The 19,539-nt window shown below is 36.3% G+C and overlaps 2 protein-coding genes across 5 annotated transcripts in view; one reads left to right on the top strand and one right to left on the bottom strand.

The window, feature by feature from the left end:
• Positions 1 to 19,539, bottom strand: part of LOC146005008 (serine/threonine-protein kinase MAK-like) — a 71,109-nt gene that overhangs the window by 42,477 nt on the left and 9,093 nt on the right. For all 4 annotated transcript variants that reach the window (XM_083144120.1, XM_083144119.1, XM_083144122.1 and 1 more), the window contains exon 2: positions 8,858 to 8,973. The gene's annotated coding sequence lies outside the window, so the exon portion shown is untranslated. The remainder of the gene's footprint in view (positions 1 to 8,857; positions 8,974 to 19,539) is intronic.
• On the top strand, positions 16,090 to 16,905 carry LOC146004797 (zinc finger MYM-type protein 1-like). The gene has a single exon (XM_083143820.1). It carries the CDS (start codon positions 16,090 to 16,092, stop codon positions 16,903 to 16,905), a length of 816 nt encoding a protein of 271 aa, XP_082999946.1.

The following is a 19,539-nucleotide window of genomic DNA, read 5'->3' as shown; positions in this document are numbered from 1 at the left end:
CATTTAATACTATTTTAAAGTAAATACATTATGAAAGAAATAGGTAAAGACTGGTGAATTCCAATCAAAGCACTAGTGAATGAGCAGCAAAATTCAGTGAATGACTACCTCAGGACCAGTGAATGACCACAAACATTTTTAATAATGATAATGCTTCCTGAACAAAAAAATGTGAAAAGTTACAGACTGGTTTTATTTAATATATATTGTAGCATTTTAGGTATTGTATAGTAAACACCATAAGACCTTTCAGACAGGATATTTGTGGAGACTGAATACACTTCTTGATGTCTCAATGACTTTACCAAATTTGATCAGCTTTGTTTGACCATTTCCATTTGTCACCTTCACAGTTATGCAAAATTTTTATTACAGATTCATCCTTAAATTTATTATGAATCACTATTCCTGGAAAATATTCACCATCATAACACGCTGTAGCATAATCACAAACATTGTGCATAATGTAATTTTCACTGCATTCACTCTTGTTTTTCACAACAGATAATAACAACTCTTGTAAATCTCCTTCAGATTCTGATGCCAAGGACATCTAATCTGAATCCATTGGTCTCACTATATTCTATCTTCTTCCGGTGTGATAGCTTTTGATCTCTTCTTAACATCCACTTTCACTTCTTGCTGTTTTCTCCCTCGTTGTTTTAGTTCATGATATTCTTTCCATTTCTTCGATGTTATTGCAAATGGTAATATTTCAGATCTTCTTTTGTTGGCTGTTCATGTTTTTGTCATTTACTTTAGGCCAATGCAAGTGAGTAGCCCACTCTTCCTCTGGAGTTTTTGGTTGTTGGCACTCAACCACGGAAGATGATTCTTTCCTCTTATTGTCAGTGACCAAGAACTGGCTTCCTTTAGATGTACAAGGCTAGATGAATTTTTGGAGACTGACGTATTGATGTCCATATCGGTGTTGAAATTTCAGCTTGACTTATTTGAAGTTCACTTCCTTCATGTAGCAATGGGCAGGACATATCAGTATTTCCTTCCTCATCAAAATGAAAATCACAAGGTTCATTTCCAGAAGCTTTCTCTTTGATTTTTTTTTTTAAAGATCAAAAGAGGTATAGTGTAAATCACCAACCCTGACCTTCTGTAAACAAACCGTCTCACCAATTCGATGTATCACTGAACACGGAGACCTTCCCACATGCATAGAACCGCCATGTTGAAAGTGGCACTACTTCCTTGCTGTTCACATGATTATTTTTAGAAAATAACCATTGTTATAAAATATCATTAAGTACACAAATCTCTAAGGTCATTGAAATTTACAATGCATATTCTATATATTTGGAGGAACAAGAATCGTTATTAGGATGCTTGTCAAAGTTTCCAACCGCAATACATTTACGAACTTTCTTTGTCTTGTTTTGATCATCATCATCAATATATTTATTGGACTTACAGCATTGCTTGATTGATTGAATGATTTGGTGTTTTAAGCCCACTTTATGCACAGTAAGGCTAATCGGGACTGGACCTACAGTTTAAAGTGGGATCCGAACCACTATGTACCTCCACCAGGTATTTACAGCATTGCATATATCTGTTTATGCCCATTATATATTTTAGTTACTATAGCCTGTGTAAGATTTTGGTTTCTCTCTCTCTGAATGAAAGAAGGTAAAAGCCAATAGATGGCACTGATCGCAGGTTACGTCATTCAGTTTGCCAGTTGGATGTAAGAATCCTAAACCGACACACTCCACACTTCACTTCCAGCTGGCACACGTTCAACATCACAATCCAACAGGGCACTCGACGTGACGGGAGAGGTCAACAGGGGACTTAGACGAACGTAGTGGTGATGGTTTAATTTCAGTTCTTTTGTAGATAATTAGTTTAACATTATTTAATTTTGTAGAGTTGTTGGTAGTATTATATTAATTTGCTTGTTGATCTTTACCGAGTGATCGTCATTACAGACAAGTACGAAAAGGGGGAAATTTAACATAGAAATATTCTCTTAGGCAATCATTTGAACATGGATGAATAATGAGACCAATTAAATAGTCAGCACAAGGAGAGAAAGCCAATTATTAGTTAAGGATAACTATTGAAAATTATCTTGATTTATATATTAATGGTACCGTTGAGGTTATAATTATTAATGACAGTTTATGTATATATAATATGATTGTTCTAATACAAAATTGAAGTTTTGTTAAATAAACTGTCATCCAATCCTATCCAGTGAACTTTATATTCTAGTATTCTAATAATTAAAATTACTTGATGCATGGTGTACCACGTACCTATGGGAGTTCAGTATGCAGGTTCATAGCTATCTTTCATCTGTCAATCGGAAGGGTATGTTTAATCCCAATTAAAACAAATAATCTTAAATCCGAAACAGAGCAAGAAAGAAAGGGCTATAAAAGGCAGAGCATGGTTCGATAGAACTATGACAAGTAATATTCATTATCATAATTGGTAGAAATGGAAAAGAGATAATGTCAAACGTTCAGAGAAGTAATCCATTTGTTACGGTAAGTCAGATAGGGGCTCCGGATTGGCAACCCGGGATACGATCTCAAATGTCGTCCACATTTCAAAGACCATTTGCAATAGGGGAAGATCCATTAGATTTCACTTGTCTACATAGTGGTAGAATCGAACAAATGGAATGTTACAATAAGGAAACTCAAGTAAAAACCGTAACTGATTTAATTGATCTTGGGCAGGATAATGTGAGTAGTACACCTTTGAATGATAATCGTGAAAGTAATGTATTAGGAAATATGCCATGTGTATTTGAAGGAAATGCTTTGCAAAAGGTATCAAATAAAATAGCTCATGACACATTGAATAATATGATAATACATCTTCCACTAATGCATAATCTAAATGCTAGATCAATTTTTGAATTTATGTTTAAATTACAACAAATCATTGACTTGAATCGATATGTAACATCATTAGGTAGAAATGAATTGCTCCAAGAATTCGTGCTTTGTAAACAAAAGGAAGATGAGGATGCACTTCAATTTTTGAAAGACAGGAAATGTGCTGCCCAACTGTTACGTGTCAATTGGAGTGAACCAGAATTTGTTAGATTATTAGTAGACAGATTGGTTCCTAACATTAGTGAAAAATTCTTGTTTACTGAAATTCCAGATTCACTGAGTAAACTTAAGCTAACATTAGAAAAGATGCAATGGCATCAGTATGTGAAACGTGATTTTTATGGTCAAGAAAAACAGAAGAAAGTACAAAATGTTCAGTTTCCCAGTAAAGTGTCATTTCGCACTACACCAGTTTCGTCAAGATTTAATGAACCAAGAAAAGAAAATGTTTGGCGTAATTATAATCAAACTTTGAATTCAGCTTTACCAGTAGTGAAAAGAACTGATGGCAATAATCAAAATGTAATTGCGGTATTTGCTGATACTGAAATCAATAATAAGCGTGTCAGTGCATGTTTAGATACGGGAAGTACGTACAATTTGATTAACAAACGTTTGTATAATGAACTGCGACAAGGCTGTAATGTAAAAGAGAGATTTCAAGAAGTGACAATAACATTGGGTGCAGGACGTAGCTTAAAATTGAACAAAGTAGTTGACTTGAGTTTGAAACTGTGTAACATGTCATGGCCCATTAGTGCATTTGTGTGTGAAGACTTACCTATTGACTTTATCATAGGAGTTCAGTTCATCAAGGATAGACAATTTCTATTAAATTTTCATGACAAAACTATTACATTTCCGTATTCTCGTGAAAAGGTGCAAATGAAGTGGATTTCGGACAGTGTTATTAATACGAGCCATTCATTTCAGGAATCACGTAAATGTAAAGGAACTAATGTTTGTGATGTTTCAAGTTCAAGGTCACATTGGCAATCGAGAACTCCGCAAAGCTGGTCTGGTGGCAAGAACAGAGTTTCGCAAGGAAGTATCACCCGAAGGCAACCTTGGCGTTCCAGAGCAACAGCTTGTAGCTACAACATGATTGCGGCAGAAGATACGTCGATTCCTGATAATCCGTCTGTCTGTCTACATGAACGAGAACAGCAACAATGTCCAGGAACATCGCATGAATACACGGAAGAACTAGGTATGTTGTTAAATTCATATCCTGAAGTATTTTCTGATAAAGTTGGTGTATTTAATGAATTTGAATACACGATTCATCTGAAAGACAAAATACCAGTGCGCGAACAACCTTATGTACAGTCACGCGAAAAACTAAAGGAAGTGGACGATTGTGTAAAAGAACTTTTAGATCTTGATCTTATTGAGAGATCACAATCTGCTTATTCAGCTCCATGTTTCGTTGTACGAGGGAAGAATAATAGTAAAAGGCTTGTTGTTAATTACCAAAAACTAAATGAAAAGGTAATTTTTGATGGTTTCCCAGCAAATTTAATGCAAGAGTCGTTAAGTAACCTTAGCAAAGGGTCAGTATTTTCTGTTATAGATGTTAGAAAGGCGTATCATCAGGTACGATTAAGTAAAGCTTCTAGAGATTGTACTTCATTCTCAACATCAACAGCAAGTTATAGATTCAAATCCGTACCCTTTGGAATCTCAATTGGGAGTGCTTGTCTAGCACGCATGATGCAAATAATGTTGGGAGATTTACGGGGTAAAATAGTTGAATATTTTTGCGATGATATAGTCATTGTTTCAAAAAATGAAAAGGAACATCTTGAACACATACGTATTGTGTTAGATAGACTCAAAAAATATGGTGTTACAATTTCCAAATCCAAAAGTAAATTTATGTTGAAAGAAATAAAATTTCTTGGTTATGTAATTAAAGACAAGCAAATGCATATTGATTCTGAAAGAATCAAAGCAATTCAATGTCTTCCACGACCTAAAAATCGTAGATCATTAATGAGAATTTTAGGCGTACTCAATTATTATAGTTCATTTATCCCAGAATATGCTCTAATAATAGGACCATTAAATGAACTTAGAAGCCCGAAGAATAAATTTCGTTGGACTGAATTTCATGAAAATGCCTTCAGAGAAATAAAAGGTAAATTTCTTGAGCATGTATTCCTAGCTCTCCCTGATTTTTCAAAAAAATTCGTTCTTGAATGTGACAGTTCATTGAAAGCCTATGGTGCTTGTCTAATGCAAGAAGATGATTCAGGTAAACTAAAGCCAGTATATTTCTTTTCAAGGAGATTAAAGGAGACAGAACGTAATAAAACAATATATGAACTAGAATTAACCAGTCTAGTTCAAGCATTAGAGAAATTCAAATATTTTTTGCAATGTAAAAGATTTACCATTAGAGTAGATAATATGGCCTTATTTCACATGTTGAAGAGAGCGAAGAAATACAGTAAATTTGCAAGGTGGGTTGAATTTATTTCTTCATTTAGTTTCGATTTACATCATATTCCATCATCCAGTAATGTAATCGCAGATTTTCTTTCAAGAATGTATGATCATTCTCAGTACGATACCGATGATTTAGATAAATCTGAAATTGATTCTGTTTGTTTAAACTTATGGGGTTTTCCTACATTGTTAAATTCCATTTTGTCTGAGCAAGATAAAGATGATGAGATAAAGGTCATAAAGAACAAAATCAAGGCCAATGAACAAGTTCCTAATTATTGTGTGCGTAATGGAATTGTATACAAGAAAACTAGAAATAAAGGACAGCCATTCAAGGTACTAGTCCCCAAACACTTAATTGAACCGTTAATTCAATATTATCACACCAATGCCATAGGTGGAGGACATTCAAATTGGTCCAAAACTTTGAGAAAACTTCAAAGAAATTTTACTTGGGAAAATATGGTCGATGTTGTAAAGGATAGAGTAACAAGCTGTGAATTGTGTCAATTAACTAAGGAAAGAAATAAAACTCCAATGGGTGTTTTGTCATCAGAAATCATTAAGCATCCCTTACAGAGAGTGAGTTGTGATATTTTGGGACCTTTGCCAAATTCAAATGGTTTTAAGTATGTATTAGTAGTAGTAGATAATGCTAGTAGATATGTTTGGTATCAAGCATTACGACAAGTTTCGTCGAAAATAATAATTCAACATTTGCAAAGATATTGTTCAAATTTTGGATATTTTTCTCAATTTTGTTCAGATAACGCTAGTTATTATACTTCTGAGTTATTCAGTGAATTTCTGTATGGTATTGGTTGCAAACATATTACAATTAGTCCATGGAATCCAAAAGCAAACTTGTGTGAAATAATGATTAGAAATCTGAAACAAGCTCTAAGATGTTTTTGTTCCAGCAATCAATCGACGTGGTCAAAATATTTGTATTATTTACAATATTGTTTCAATAACACTAATCATCAATCAATAGATTGTACCCCTGCAGAACTCTTCTTAGGAAGGAAACTTTTTGATCCATTGTTGCAAAATTGGCAATTAACTGATAATGAAATGTTAGATTTTACCCAAGGTAATCAAATAAAATGGTCTCGTGCATTAGAAAAAATGAAAAGTGAGTGGCATAAACGTGAAAAAAGTTACAAGAAAAAATACAGTAATGTGACGTATCAAATCAATGATAAAGTAGTTGTAAGGACTCATCCTAAAGCATCATTGCTAGAGGGTGTTACAAGGTCCTTAAGTATGCTGTATGAGGGTCCATATATAATCAAGAAGTTTTTAACCCCAGTTTCTGTATTGTTAGAAAAGGTGGAAAATCCATCTATTGACAAACGTTGTCATATTGATCAAATAAAATTGTATAGAGTGTCCAGGAAGTGAGTCAGTCAAACAATGTTATGATTTCATGTTCATAATCATCATATATATATATTCTTGAATGTGTTGTAAAATGTGAGTTGAGATACTGTTGCTTGTTTTGTATTGACAGGTATTCCTCAATGGTACAGATATGTCGACAATCACCATCTAATGAAAAAGGAATCCTAAGGACATTGAAGGATATTTGTGAGAAGCAACTATAGTATCTAATTGTGTTATTTTGTTTATTGTAAGCAATCAATATTGTTCTATATATATGTTAAAATCCTCCACAGGTAATGTTCAAGTATTGGGGGAGGGCAGTTTATAGCCTGTGTAAGATTTTGGTTTCTCTCTCTCTGAATGAAAGAAGGTAAAAGCCAATAGATGGCACTGATCGCAGGTTACGTCATTCAGTTTGCCGGTTGGATGTAAGAATCCTAAACCGACACACTCCACACTTCACTTCCAGCTGGCACACGTTCAACATCACAATCCAACAGGGCACTCGACGTGACGGGAGAGGTCAACAGGGGACTTAGACGAACGTAATGGTGATGGTTTAATTTCAGTTCTTTTGTAGATAATTAGTTTAACATTATTTAATTTTGTAGAGTTGTTGGTAGTATTATATTAATTTGCTTGTTGATCTTTACCGAGTGATCGTCATTACAGACAAGTACGAAAAGGGGGAAATTTAACATAGAAATATTCTCTTAGGCAATCATTTGAACATGGATGAATAATGAGACCAATTAAATAGTCAGCACAAGGAGAGAAAGCCAATTATTAGTTAAGGATAACTATTGAAAATTATCTTGATTTATATATTAATGGTACCGTTGAGGTTATAATTATTAATGACAGTTTATGTATATATAATATGATTGTTCTAATACAAAATTGAAGTTTTGTTAAATAAACTGTCATCCAATCCTATCCAGTGAACTTTATATTCTAGTATTCTAATAATTAAAATTACTTGATGCATGGTGTACCACGTACCTATGGGAGTTCAGTATGCAGGTTCATAGCTATCTTTCATCTGTCAATCGGAAGGGTATGTTTAATCCCAATTAAAACAAATAATCTTAAATCCGAAACAGAGCAAGAAAGAAAGGGCTATATTACATAAGATACAATTTACATAAAATCTACAAACAAATTTCAAATATACTCCTATCTATATCAAACCTTAGAAATATACATTACCATATCATTTTGTTTAAAAAAAATGCAAGTAAAATATATTCAATTTGCATGCAAGAAAGAAGCCAAATTTATGGGAAATGATTACTGGTGCAAAGAGTTAACCATAAAGGTGAAGCAATAAGTACAAATATCCCATACTACAAATTGGCCATTGTTTTACCTTATGTAATGAATCCTGTAACAACGCTGGATTTTTGTGTGGATTATTTTACTTCTATGAGTTTGCAATGCTTTCTGCATGCACGTGGTTTTGTTTAGAGAAGGTCTCAGGGTTGGTGATTTGAACTTTAGTTGGTTATATGTCAGTAGATCTTCCTTTCTTTTCTGACTGCAGTGGTCAGTTACTAGAGATGATGTCAAATTGGTATCTAGTGCATGACCACCTCCCCTGCTTTCTTGCAATTAAATGCACAACAGGGAATGTGTGATTTTTGAGTAGCCCACTATTCTGATTTCATCATGTAACCATTACATAAGAACAAATTTCACACATCTTGAATGTTTCTTGTACACATGATTACAATGTAGTAATCCTTACCTTATTAGCAATACCAGATTCTTTTGTCCCCTCTGCTGAAATCAAACAAGTGTGCTCTTGAACTCCCTACCTTGTGACCTGGACAAACCAATCACAACCTACATAAGAGAATGTGGATTGTAGATGAATGCAAGCCCATTTCATATTGGCTCAGATTGTTCCAAGCCTTATTTTGCTTTGTAGTATTTGGGAATGGTCATTCACCACTGCACTCACCCTAATCCACTACAGTCATCAGTATTGTGTTTAGTGCATGATTTGTAACAATGAACTAATTTGCATAAGCTAAAGTGCAGCATAAGTAATACAACACAAACAACTTTGGTTGTTTCATAATGTTGATGTTACATGACATGAAATATCAGCTTTTTCTAAAATAAATAATGGAGTAATCTAAAAACCATACCTCCTATACAGAAGAATTATTAGCAACATAATGCTAAGAAAGTAGTACGAAACAAAACAGAGGTTGTTTTGTTAGTTTTCACTCCTCCTCTTCTCCCAGTTCAAATGTATTTTATTCTGAAAAAGAAATAATCAAATTACTACACTTTTGAACCTATAAAAGCAATTTTTAATATCAAATTAATAGAATTCACACACATATTTATAGTTCTTAAGTCACACACAAACCATAATTGCTCAAAGTTCTAACTCCTAAAGTACTAGCTCCTATAGTACTGCATGGAGAGAATATAAAATGCCATGCTAACGAAATAGTAAAGTCTCTTTACCTTTTGAGTTTGCAGAAGTGACTGTCAGTAATGAACAGCAACTCCGCTAGCATGGGATGGAGTACGAATCTATATTGTTAGATGACTGTGAACTTAAGATATACAACTTGCCCATGGGGAGAATGTACAGAAAGCTCTCAGAGAGGAAGCAGCCTAGCAAGATGTTCCAGATTACCATGAAACAAGCAGGATGAAGATCTTCAACTCCTTTTGTACACTGTGAAGAAGTAATGAGGAACTGGATCTTCTTGGGAAAAGATTTCAATAATACGTTGGAGATTCGGTACTAGGCCCTAACTGGTGCGAATGACGCAAGAAATATGCAGCGGCCGTTTTCGTGTTCCACGGGTCCCTAAGAGTACAGTGGTATGCTTGCAAGGCTCAATGGGTATGGCACCATTCTCCAAATAGTGTAAAGATGCTCCAAAGCCAATGCCTCCTCCACTCATAAGAAGAAATAATCATGGAACCCAACTAGTTCATGTTCCATAACATGAAATGCCGCTGTAACACATAGCAGCAAGTGACCAATGGAAAAATAGGTACAGGTGCAGCACACCACCAGGCCTCAACCCATGCGCACCGCACAAACAGATATTTAATACCATGAGGATCGAGCCTCCACAATCATAGTGAAGATTTCTGCCTCCAGGGCCAAGCAAGAATGCAATAAAAACAACAACAAGAAGATATACAACTTCCGACACAAAGTTGACCCGAGTAAATGTAGTAATTCTTTGAAACACGTAAAGGGAAAAGGGTCATTCTATCATTGTAGTAAACTCTGATATGGAGGAAGACACCAAGGGCCCAAACCACATGGATGCCAAGAAAACCGCGGAAATCCCCAAAGATGTGTACGCCTATACCAAGGTCCAGAAAATTTCTTCCGAACAAAGAAATCAGCTAAGAAAGCAAATGTGACACTGAGCCAGGGGTTCTAGGTATTCTACAGCAACTGAGGACACAATCGTCCACAGAACACGAAAGAATGTTGGGAAGGTCTACTTCCATCTGTCATCCCACAGCAGAAAGTGCTTCACAGAACGTCAGGTTCAGAACTTGTACTCATAAAGAAACAGCAATTCATAATTGGAAAAAGAGAGACACGGTAGTATATAAATACGGAGAAAATAGTACCCACTTTTATCCGCGAAGCTGTTTTTCTTTTTTGATTAATTTCAGTGGCCACTGCCACCATTCTCGTTGGAACTTGCTGTACTGTTGTTTGGTGTGCATCTTTTGTTTGTAGTTCTCTGGCTGCCGCTAGGTGTGCTGTTGTTAACTGTGCATCTGGGTCTGTGTCATCTGCTATTTCCGGGCGATAACTGTTGCAGTAGGGGAATCCAAGTGTGGTGCACTTGAGCCGCTATCGATGTTTAGCTCATGCGGGAAGTGCATCTTCATCTTGGCTTTCCTACTGGTCTCTTTACCATCAGGTTTCCCAACAAGAATCCTGTAAACTCTTCTTTCCTCTCCCATTCATGCCACATGGCCTGCCCACCTAAGTCATCTTGATTTAATCATTCTAATAATATCTGGACATGAATACAAATTATGTCGTTCTAAATCATGTAACCTTTTCCACTCACCTGTCTCCTCATCCCTTTTTGGTCCAAATATTTTCTAAGAATCTTATTTTCAATTACTCTCAATTTATGTTTCTCTTTCAATGTAAGGGACCAAGTTTCACATCCATACAATACTACAGATAAAATTATAGTTTTGTATATTTTAATTGAACACAGCTGGTGTAAGTCCTATTTCGACAGCTCCAGAGAGTTAAAGAAATATTTTGACGGTAAATATGAATATATTGCCACATCAGGTTAAAAAAAACGACCAAATAAGGTGTAGAAAAATAATAAAGACCATTGTCACATAAGGGATAAGTTGGAATATACCGTATTACACCGAAGGCATGACTCGAACCCAGGACACCTGGCGTCACAGCTTAATAGTCTAATCACTTCACCAAGGGGTCCGGCTGAGGCGTTGCAAGTAACTTGCAAATTACACTGGCGAGCTTCAGCGGATCTTTAAAACTCCGCTGACATGGGAATCGACAGGAAATCAGTCGAAATAATGTAACATTAGCCTTATGCAAAAAGCACGGTTAACGACAGGATGGAACTCGCTCAATGGCTTTAACGATCGGAAATTTGAATCCCCTTTAAATAGATCACGAGACCAGATTTCACCCCAGTTGTAATCAAAAAGTTACCGAGTGAACAGTGGGGTTGCCTCCAATTTATAGACTGATTATTATCGATTGATACGTCGCTCCCTACAGTAAATCAGCAAAGACGATCATCTCTACAGGACACCAGAGGTAAACAAACATTCCTTTTCTATACGATACTCAGCTTCACATCCCAGAACTTGGACACACAGGGAGAGAAATTGGACTGTCCCGAGTTCTCTTGTAGGGTGTCACACACAGCAGATCAACCCACGTTGTCAAGAGGAGGAATATCGCCAAGAACATTCAAGGGAAGGGAAATAGGGTAGAACCAATTAGAGCACAATAACGAGCCTTACTGCTCTCGAAAAAGTTTCATTATTCAGAGGGTAGTTCCTGCACAACAAGAGCAAGCAGCAAGATACAAGATAAGCACCTCCTACCGAACATCAAAGCATTTGGAGAAAGCAAGCAGTTTCAGACTCGGTCACAAGATAAAACTGCAACTGAAATACAGATAGACAAAACTGTATCAAAAGAACAGCAACAAGAGACAACAAACACCAAAATAAATCAAGGAGAGTAAATAAATATGAATAGTACCTTTGCTGAGAACAATTACATATTGGGTGGGATTTCTTGCAGAAAAAAATATTAGTAAGGTACTGAGATCTTGTGTCTTGAAATTTTCCTAAGGTTTCCTAACCCAGGGTACTGGGATTGAATATCTGTTGGCTGAAAACCAAGCTGATTGTCTCACCATGCACTTTTTTAAAATTAGGTGCAATGCTGGAGGGGAAAGAGCTCTTAATCCCATCCAGCATATTTTCCAGAACTCTTAAGACTATCAGTTTTCCAATCAATAGGGCAATTCTTCTCTGTACGGTGCTTTGAGAACTTTAGACATGTTGAGACACGAGTTTAGGCTCAAATCCCAAAGACTTGTATAGCAATTCATGAACAGTACAAATATCCTCAAAACCCACATAATTTGTTTTTTCAAAAGCCCAATCTATGGTTTGTTTGGCTTTAAATTTACCCTGTCACCCTCCTAAATACACACGTACACCCCCACGTCCCCAATTGAAAATTCTGGGTAAACCCTTGACCAGGAATTCAACCATTTGCTAGAAAGATAGTTTTAAAAAATAGGGCACAACAGATTGTGTTATGAACTTTTTCCTACTGAAATCTGACATTACTTACGAGGACAAATAATAAAGCTTTGAATAACTCCAAAATAAACATTTAATTAGGGTCATGTGCAAAGTAGTGCAGGTAAATTTAACATTCTAGGGCAATCAAAAATTAATGCCTCCTTAATTCTACAAAATCCCTTTAAGGATTCAACAGCCAAATATGGATGTCCTTAGGTGAGCACCCTCTTTCATCAGAAATTTAATGACAGCTCATTATTTTAGCCTAACATTCCAAGTCCTGAGTACTCAATCCGAAAAAAAGGAGCATACCAGTTGGACAATAAAGAAGCTAAGCTTGTGTTGTTGAATCACATTTTTAGAAAATCTGAAGGAAATATTAAAGAGAAGGCCCGGGATGTACCAATGTTAGCAACAGGAGAGTAGAGAAACATGTAGAGAGAGAGAGATGGAATTGTAAGTAACTTGAGTAGCCTTAGAGGGGTGTAAAATTATATAGGTAGAACTTCAATGTAACATATTTACAGATGTTCTGCTTCCCTTGACAGAATAGACTTAAGAAAGTTGACTAAATATGCTTGAGCTTGATGACGGTAAACTGATGAAGTCAATGATCATTTTTCCAACTATAATTCTGATTGTGTGAACCAGCAGTTTGTAAACTTTTATAGCTTTTACAGTATAATTTTACCTTTCATTTATACCAATCTTTCATGCAGGTGCCATGTAAGCCGGGCTTACAGTTTAATACATCTAGTAAAATGTATGTAATTATGTGGCAAAATTTGTAAACAAGTTCAAAGTTCAACTCGGGTCGACACCAGTGTTCAAGATTCTGTTAGATTGCAACACTTCAGCACAAGGCAGCACAGAACATGAGAACTCCCGCCTTCTGCCTGTGGGAAGCTGTAAGCCTTCTGAATTTTACCTTACAAGTTGCTGACCGCGAGCGAGCAGTGCCTACCCTCCTTCTCTCTGCCTACCCTATCTGCATGGAGAAGAGCAGGCCAAAACCCTACATCTGTAAACCTTTCGGTCAGAGGCTTACAGCAGTGCAAACCTCATGTTTAGAAAAAGTGTTGTTCAGGGACGTCTGCGGTATTTCTTTCCAGCAGGGAGGATTAAGCAAAATATTTTTTCCAGGGGGTGGGGGGTAAACTAGGCATATTTCCCCCTTAACAGAGTTGCCTCCTCAAAAGATACTAATTCAATTTGAAGTTTAACATTTTTCTGCAATGCCCTTACAATAATTAACATAATTTGCTGTGACTGAAATGAAATTATATGTGTGAAATATATAATTTTATGGTTGACATTCATTTTCCATGAGGGGCCTCCCCTCCTTACCCTTTCCGAACATCGATGGTGTTGTTTATACTCTGAAATTATGCTACTATATTGTTCTAGGCTCTATATATTACTAATATTAATTTATAAAGAAAACAATAATTCATTATTTTCCGAAGACTAATTTTAAGTTTAATTTATACATCAATTTTAGAGTTTTAAAATTGCATTAGTAATTAGCTAAATACTATAGTTAAGTAAAATACGGAATTTTGTTCCGTACAATATAAATTAGAATGGTTCAACCAACAGGATGGGTTCGACGTTAACGTGAAAAGATTGAGAAAATTCAACCCCTCACGAACAGTGACCCTCTTGTTTTATTTACATCTCCTACTGTCCAACGACCTTTTAACTTGTGCGAGATTTATCACCATTATGCTTGGGTGGCATCACTGGCTAAATATGCACCCAAACGGGCCAGCAAGACACCATTGCCCCGCAAGAGGAGGGAGCCACAGCATTGTCGGGTTTTAGCCAGGAAACAGTGGAAACTGGCCAGATGTGCATTCTGTAGTAAGGCGATCTTCATATTGCTGGCATTTTAACAACTCACATTGTTCAAGACCACACTTGACAAAGACCAATTAGCACATCCCCATGAAGGAAAGATCGGAAAGCTAGCAACCACCGCACCATCTCCCTTCCTCACTTCAAGAACTGTATGCAGTGCACTCAGTCAAAGAGTAGCAGACGACTTTCTAAGTTTCTATCGTAACTGCAGCATCTGGTAACTATGTATGAAGAGTTGGTTGCAACGGAAATTTGAGCTGGTGGTGTTTCAAGGAGGGTTCTTTTCAGGAGAAGGGAATTTTGAAGCAAAGAAACTAACAGAAATGGGAAAAAGAGAAACACCTAAAAATGAGCAAGAAACGAGAAAATGATAAAATATAATAATATATACATTAATGTGCTTAACGCTTGTTTTTTGCTTGTAGGATAGTATACACATCAGAAATATTAAGATCTCTGTTTTTAATTTGAACTCTGCTGGTAGTAATTGAGCTAAATAGTGCAAAAAGATTTTATTTTTTTTTAAAAGTTAAATGCTTGATGAAAAATTAAGACTGAACCAGTTTTACAAATTATCATATCAAATGTGAACCAAATATCATTCATTACATAGTCCGTGATTTAAACTCTCTCCGAAAACACACGAAAAGCTCATTTATGGTCTGTGTCTCTTTTACACTCCCCTTAGAAATCACTTACATCTCCTTTGATAGAAATGTTTGGATAAACTTCTACAATTAGTGAGCATTTATTTTATATTTTATTTTTGAATTTATTTTCTCTTTCTCTCTTTACGAATTATAGGGAATTTATTTATTTCCGAAAGGGATATTTCACTCCGAGTCCGGAATATTACTGCTTTGGGCAGTGGCCACTTTTGGATTTGATTTGTTTCCCCTTTCTTGTTATGTGCATCATTAAATTCTCATCGTATTTTTCTTTTTTTGTGAATTCCATCTATTGAAAAGTGGGTGGTGTGGTGCAGTTGTCCCTGTACTGTGGTGTGATACGAAGTGCATTATGGAAGAAAACGAGTGTGATTGTGTGGTGGAGAATTTGTTGAAGACGCCGTTTTCCAGCAAGGATTTTGCTGCAAAGAAGAAACTTGTGGATGTAGGTAGGCCCACTCCTTCTCTAGCAGGCATAGTAACGGAAACAAAAAATAATGTGCGCCGGTTTTGTGACTCATGGTACGAAGCTGATACTTGGTTATGTCGTTGTAAAAAGTATTCAGCACTTTTCTGTTGGCCCTGCCTTCTCTTTTCAACAGAAAAAAACTGCTTGGACAACAAAAGGTGACGGCGACGCTAATAATTATCATTTATTAAAGAAAAGACATGAACTCTCCGTAGCACACGTAAATTCAAAGATTGTGTTGTTGAAATTTGTAAATACGCGAATTGAAGCTTGTTTAAACCTTGCCTTCAAATTAAACCGAGAGAAACACAACGAAAAAGTCAAAGCAAATAGATACATCGTTGGTTGTTTAATCGACACTGCTTGTTTTTTGGCGGAACAAGAGCTCCCTTTCAGAGGTCATTTGGAGGGTTCAGATTCAAACAATAGAGGTAATTACTTAGAAATGCTTCATTATAGGGTAAGCTATGATGAAAAACTACGTCATCATTTGGAATCATCTACAGTTTTTGCTGGCACTTCTCACGATATCCAAAATGAGTTGATTGATGCAATTGCAACTTTGATGATGAACAAAATAAAAAGTGAAGTGAAAGAAGCATTATTTGTGTCTGTCATCGAAGATGAAACAGTAGACGCCTCTCAGAAATCTCAACTTTCATCGGTGCTACGTTATGTAACTTCAAATGGTAACGTAGAGGAGCGGTTCATAGGTTTTAAGGATGTCAGTGGGGATCGCACGGCTGCTGCTCTGGCAGACCATGTTTTTGGTGTAATAAATTACTTCCAGTGTGGCGAGAAATTAGTCGCTCAAACCTATGATGCAGCAGCTGTCATGGCTGGAGAACACAATGGTTTGCAAAAGTTAATAAGAGACAGATATGAGACAACGCTGTTTGTCCATTGCTATGCTCACAAGTTAGACATAGTTCTCAAACAATCTGTGGAGGGCATCAAAGAATGTAAAGTATTTTTTGAAACTTTGTCGGCTCTTGCACCATTCTTTTCTAAATCTTCAAAGAGGAAAGCAGCGCTGGACAAAATGGTAAGCAGGCGCCTGGCATCAGTGGCTCCTACTCAATGGCTCTATGCAGAGAGATTGGTTGAAGTTGTTTCCCAGTTGAAAACAGATGTAATTAATTTCTTTGAATCAGCGATACAGAATCAAGAGCAGTGGGATGGAGAAACGCGTCTCTCTTCTCGTGGATATTTTGCTACTCTCCATGATTTTGATTTCAATTTTATGTTAATTGTATTTTCAGCCATTCTTCCACCAGCTAAAATACTTTTCGAAATTTTGCAAACCAGAGTGAATGACATCGGCTACTGTACTCGAAAGGTACAAGAGTATCAAAGTTTCTTGAGTACTAAGTGGGAAGACTGAAAAAGTGTGGCCCAAAAGCGACAGTGCCAGGTTGGGAGAAGAACACTTAAAGGTGCCAAGCAAAAGAAAGAGAACTGTTCTCATCAATAATGAGAGGAAAGCTTCTTATCAAAGAATTTACTATGAAATTATTGACACCAAAAGTCCAATTAGCCAAGAGATTGTACGATATTCAGAAACTAGAATTTCTCTCCTTGCTAGATTTTGATAATTTTCAAAATTATTCTCTAAAATTTCCAATAAATGCGTACGAATCATTATTGAAATCATATGGACGATATTTTGATTCTCTAATTTTGAAAACCGAAGTTACTGCTATTTATTCGTCGCAGGAGATTTTGAAACCTTCAGTCTTAGACCTCCATAAATATTTAATTTCAACAAACCTGTGCAATGCTCTTCCGGAAACAACAAAGCTTTCTGCCTTAATTTTAACCACACCTGCAACTAGTACATTTGTTGAAAGAACATTCTCTGCCTTGAAGAGGATACACACCTACCTGCACAGCACACAGACCCAGGAGAGACTTACTAAGCTATCGCTAATGGCAATAGAGAGAACACTCTTGAAGGATTTAAAGAAAGAGCTCTACCTTCCATGATGCTGTGATTGACATCTTTGCCGAAAAAAATTGCCACCTGGATTTGAACTACAAGTTGTAATGGAAGAGTAGCATGTAAGACGTATGTTTATTTTTAAATTCATTTAGATAGAGGTTCTGAATCGAACAATTTTCATTCTATATTTTATCTACAGTGAGTCACATAATTATTCGGACACACAGTAAATTTCTAACGTTTAAGAGCGGGAAGGGAGTGAAATCTGTGTACAGCGTTGAAGTTGATTTTCGTTTAAAAAATGTCATGTTTAGCACAAAATTGGATGATAAAAAGTTAAAAAACGAACATCAGCAACAATATAACGAAGGATGAATCCCTACCGTTGCAAAAATAGTGCCACAAAATTATTCGGACACATATTAAATGTTAACGTAAATTTGCGATACAGTGACAATTTCGATTTACGGATTGATTGATACTCTGTTCATATATATTAACTCTGGTTTCCTGTAGGTTTCTATAGCAATTACGATCGCATTATGTTTAACAAAAATTGTGATATAACAACATTTTCTATGTAGAAATGGGGCGAAGAGGAAAGGAAAGTTCACTTGAATAACGACAGTTAGTGATATGGCACCACGCTAAGGGTAAAACTTACCGTGCAATTGCCTCAATGTTGAAAATGAAAAAAAAGTACAGTTCCAGATATTATTAAGCGATTTAAAGATGAAGACAGGATCGAGTCCCACGGTCATACAGGGAGACCAAGATTTTTTCCCCCCAGAGAAAAGACAGTAATTGTGAGGAAAATTTAAAAAAAAAAACAAAGATGAGTGCTCAAATGGTGTGTGCTGAGGTAGCTGAGGAGTGTGGAAAGCATAGTCATCCTGAAACTATACAAAGAGTGCTTAAAAGGGCAAACTATCATGGCCGTGTAGCCTGGAGAAAGCCATTTGTAAGTAAGCCAAACAGGACAAAAAGACTGGTGATCGCAAAGGAACACTTAGGAAAGGATCAGACATGGTGGAATCGGGTAATTTTCACTGACGAGAGTAAATTCAATATTTGTGAGTCAGATGGGAGGGTAAAAGTGTGGCGTAAACCAAGTGAGGAGCTCCAAGGGAAAAATTTGCAATCAACAGTGAAGCACGGGGGTGATCACATAATGGTTTGGGGTTGCATGTCGGCCCATGGCGTTGGTAAATTGGCTTTCATCGAACAGACAATGGACAGGTACCGTTATCTTGACATTCTGAAGTCAAATCTAAAGACTAGTGCTGAAATGATGGGCATTCTTTGTAACTTTATGTTTTATCAAGATAATGACCCGAAGCACACTTCCCGCGTAGTACAAGAATGGTTATTGTACAACTGCTCAAAAGTGCTCCATCCTCCACCGCAGTCTCCAGACTTGAACGTCATTGAGCACCTCTGGTGTATGTTGGAAAAAGAAGTGAGGAAACACCTGAAACCTCGAAGGCAGACCTCAAGGAGAGACTTCAACATGAATGGGCCAACATATCGCCAGTGTTCACCAGAAAATTGGTAGAAAGTATGCCAAATCGTTTATCCGAGGTGTTAAAAATGAAAGTGATGCCTACCAGATACTGACATTCCTGTTCGTTGCTTTCAAGCGTGTTTTCCTGTTTCTCCTTCCATGTGTCCGAATAATTTTGTTTAACCCACAAAAAATGTTTGTTTTGTTTAATGAAAATATTTTACTAATATATTATATTAAACATAATTGAAGATAATTAACAGTGTGCTCATATTGTGTTTTGTTTGTTAAATAAATATTAAACATTTATCACCGTATTATATCACGACTATGTCAGTAAATATTCAGAAATCTTATCTGTCCGAATAATTATGTGACTCACCGTAACTTTGCATATTTTTTATTGTTAGGTTACTCATAGTGATAGGAATAAGACTGATGTAATTATTAGTTCTCCTCTAAATGTATTCGATACCCAGTGGAGGCACATAGTGGTTCGGATCCCACTTTAAACTGTAGGTCCAATCCCAATTAGCCTTAATGTGCATAAAGTTGACTTAAAACACCAAATC

This window comes from Lepisma saccharinum, chromosome 22 (assembly GCF_977018435.1).
Source record: "Lepisma saccharinum chromosome 22, izLepSacc3.1, whole genome shotgun sequence".
NCBI classification, from domain to species: domain Eukaryota; kingdom Metazoa; phylum Arthropoda; class Insecta; order Zygentoma; family Lepismatidae; genus Lepisma; species Lepisma saccharinum.
The sequence above is the reverse complement of the archived record's forward strand: the minus strand, read 5'-3'. Positions and strand labels throughout refer to the sequence as shown.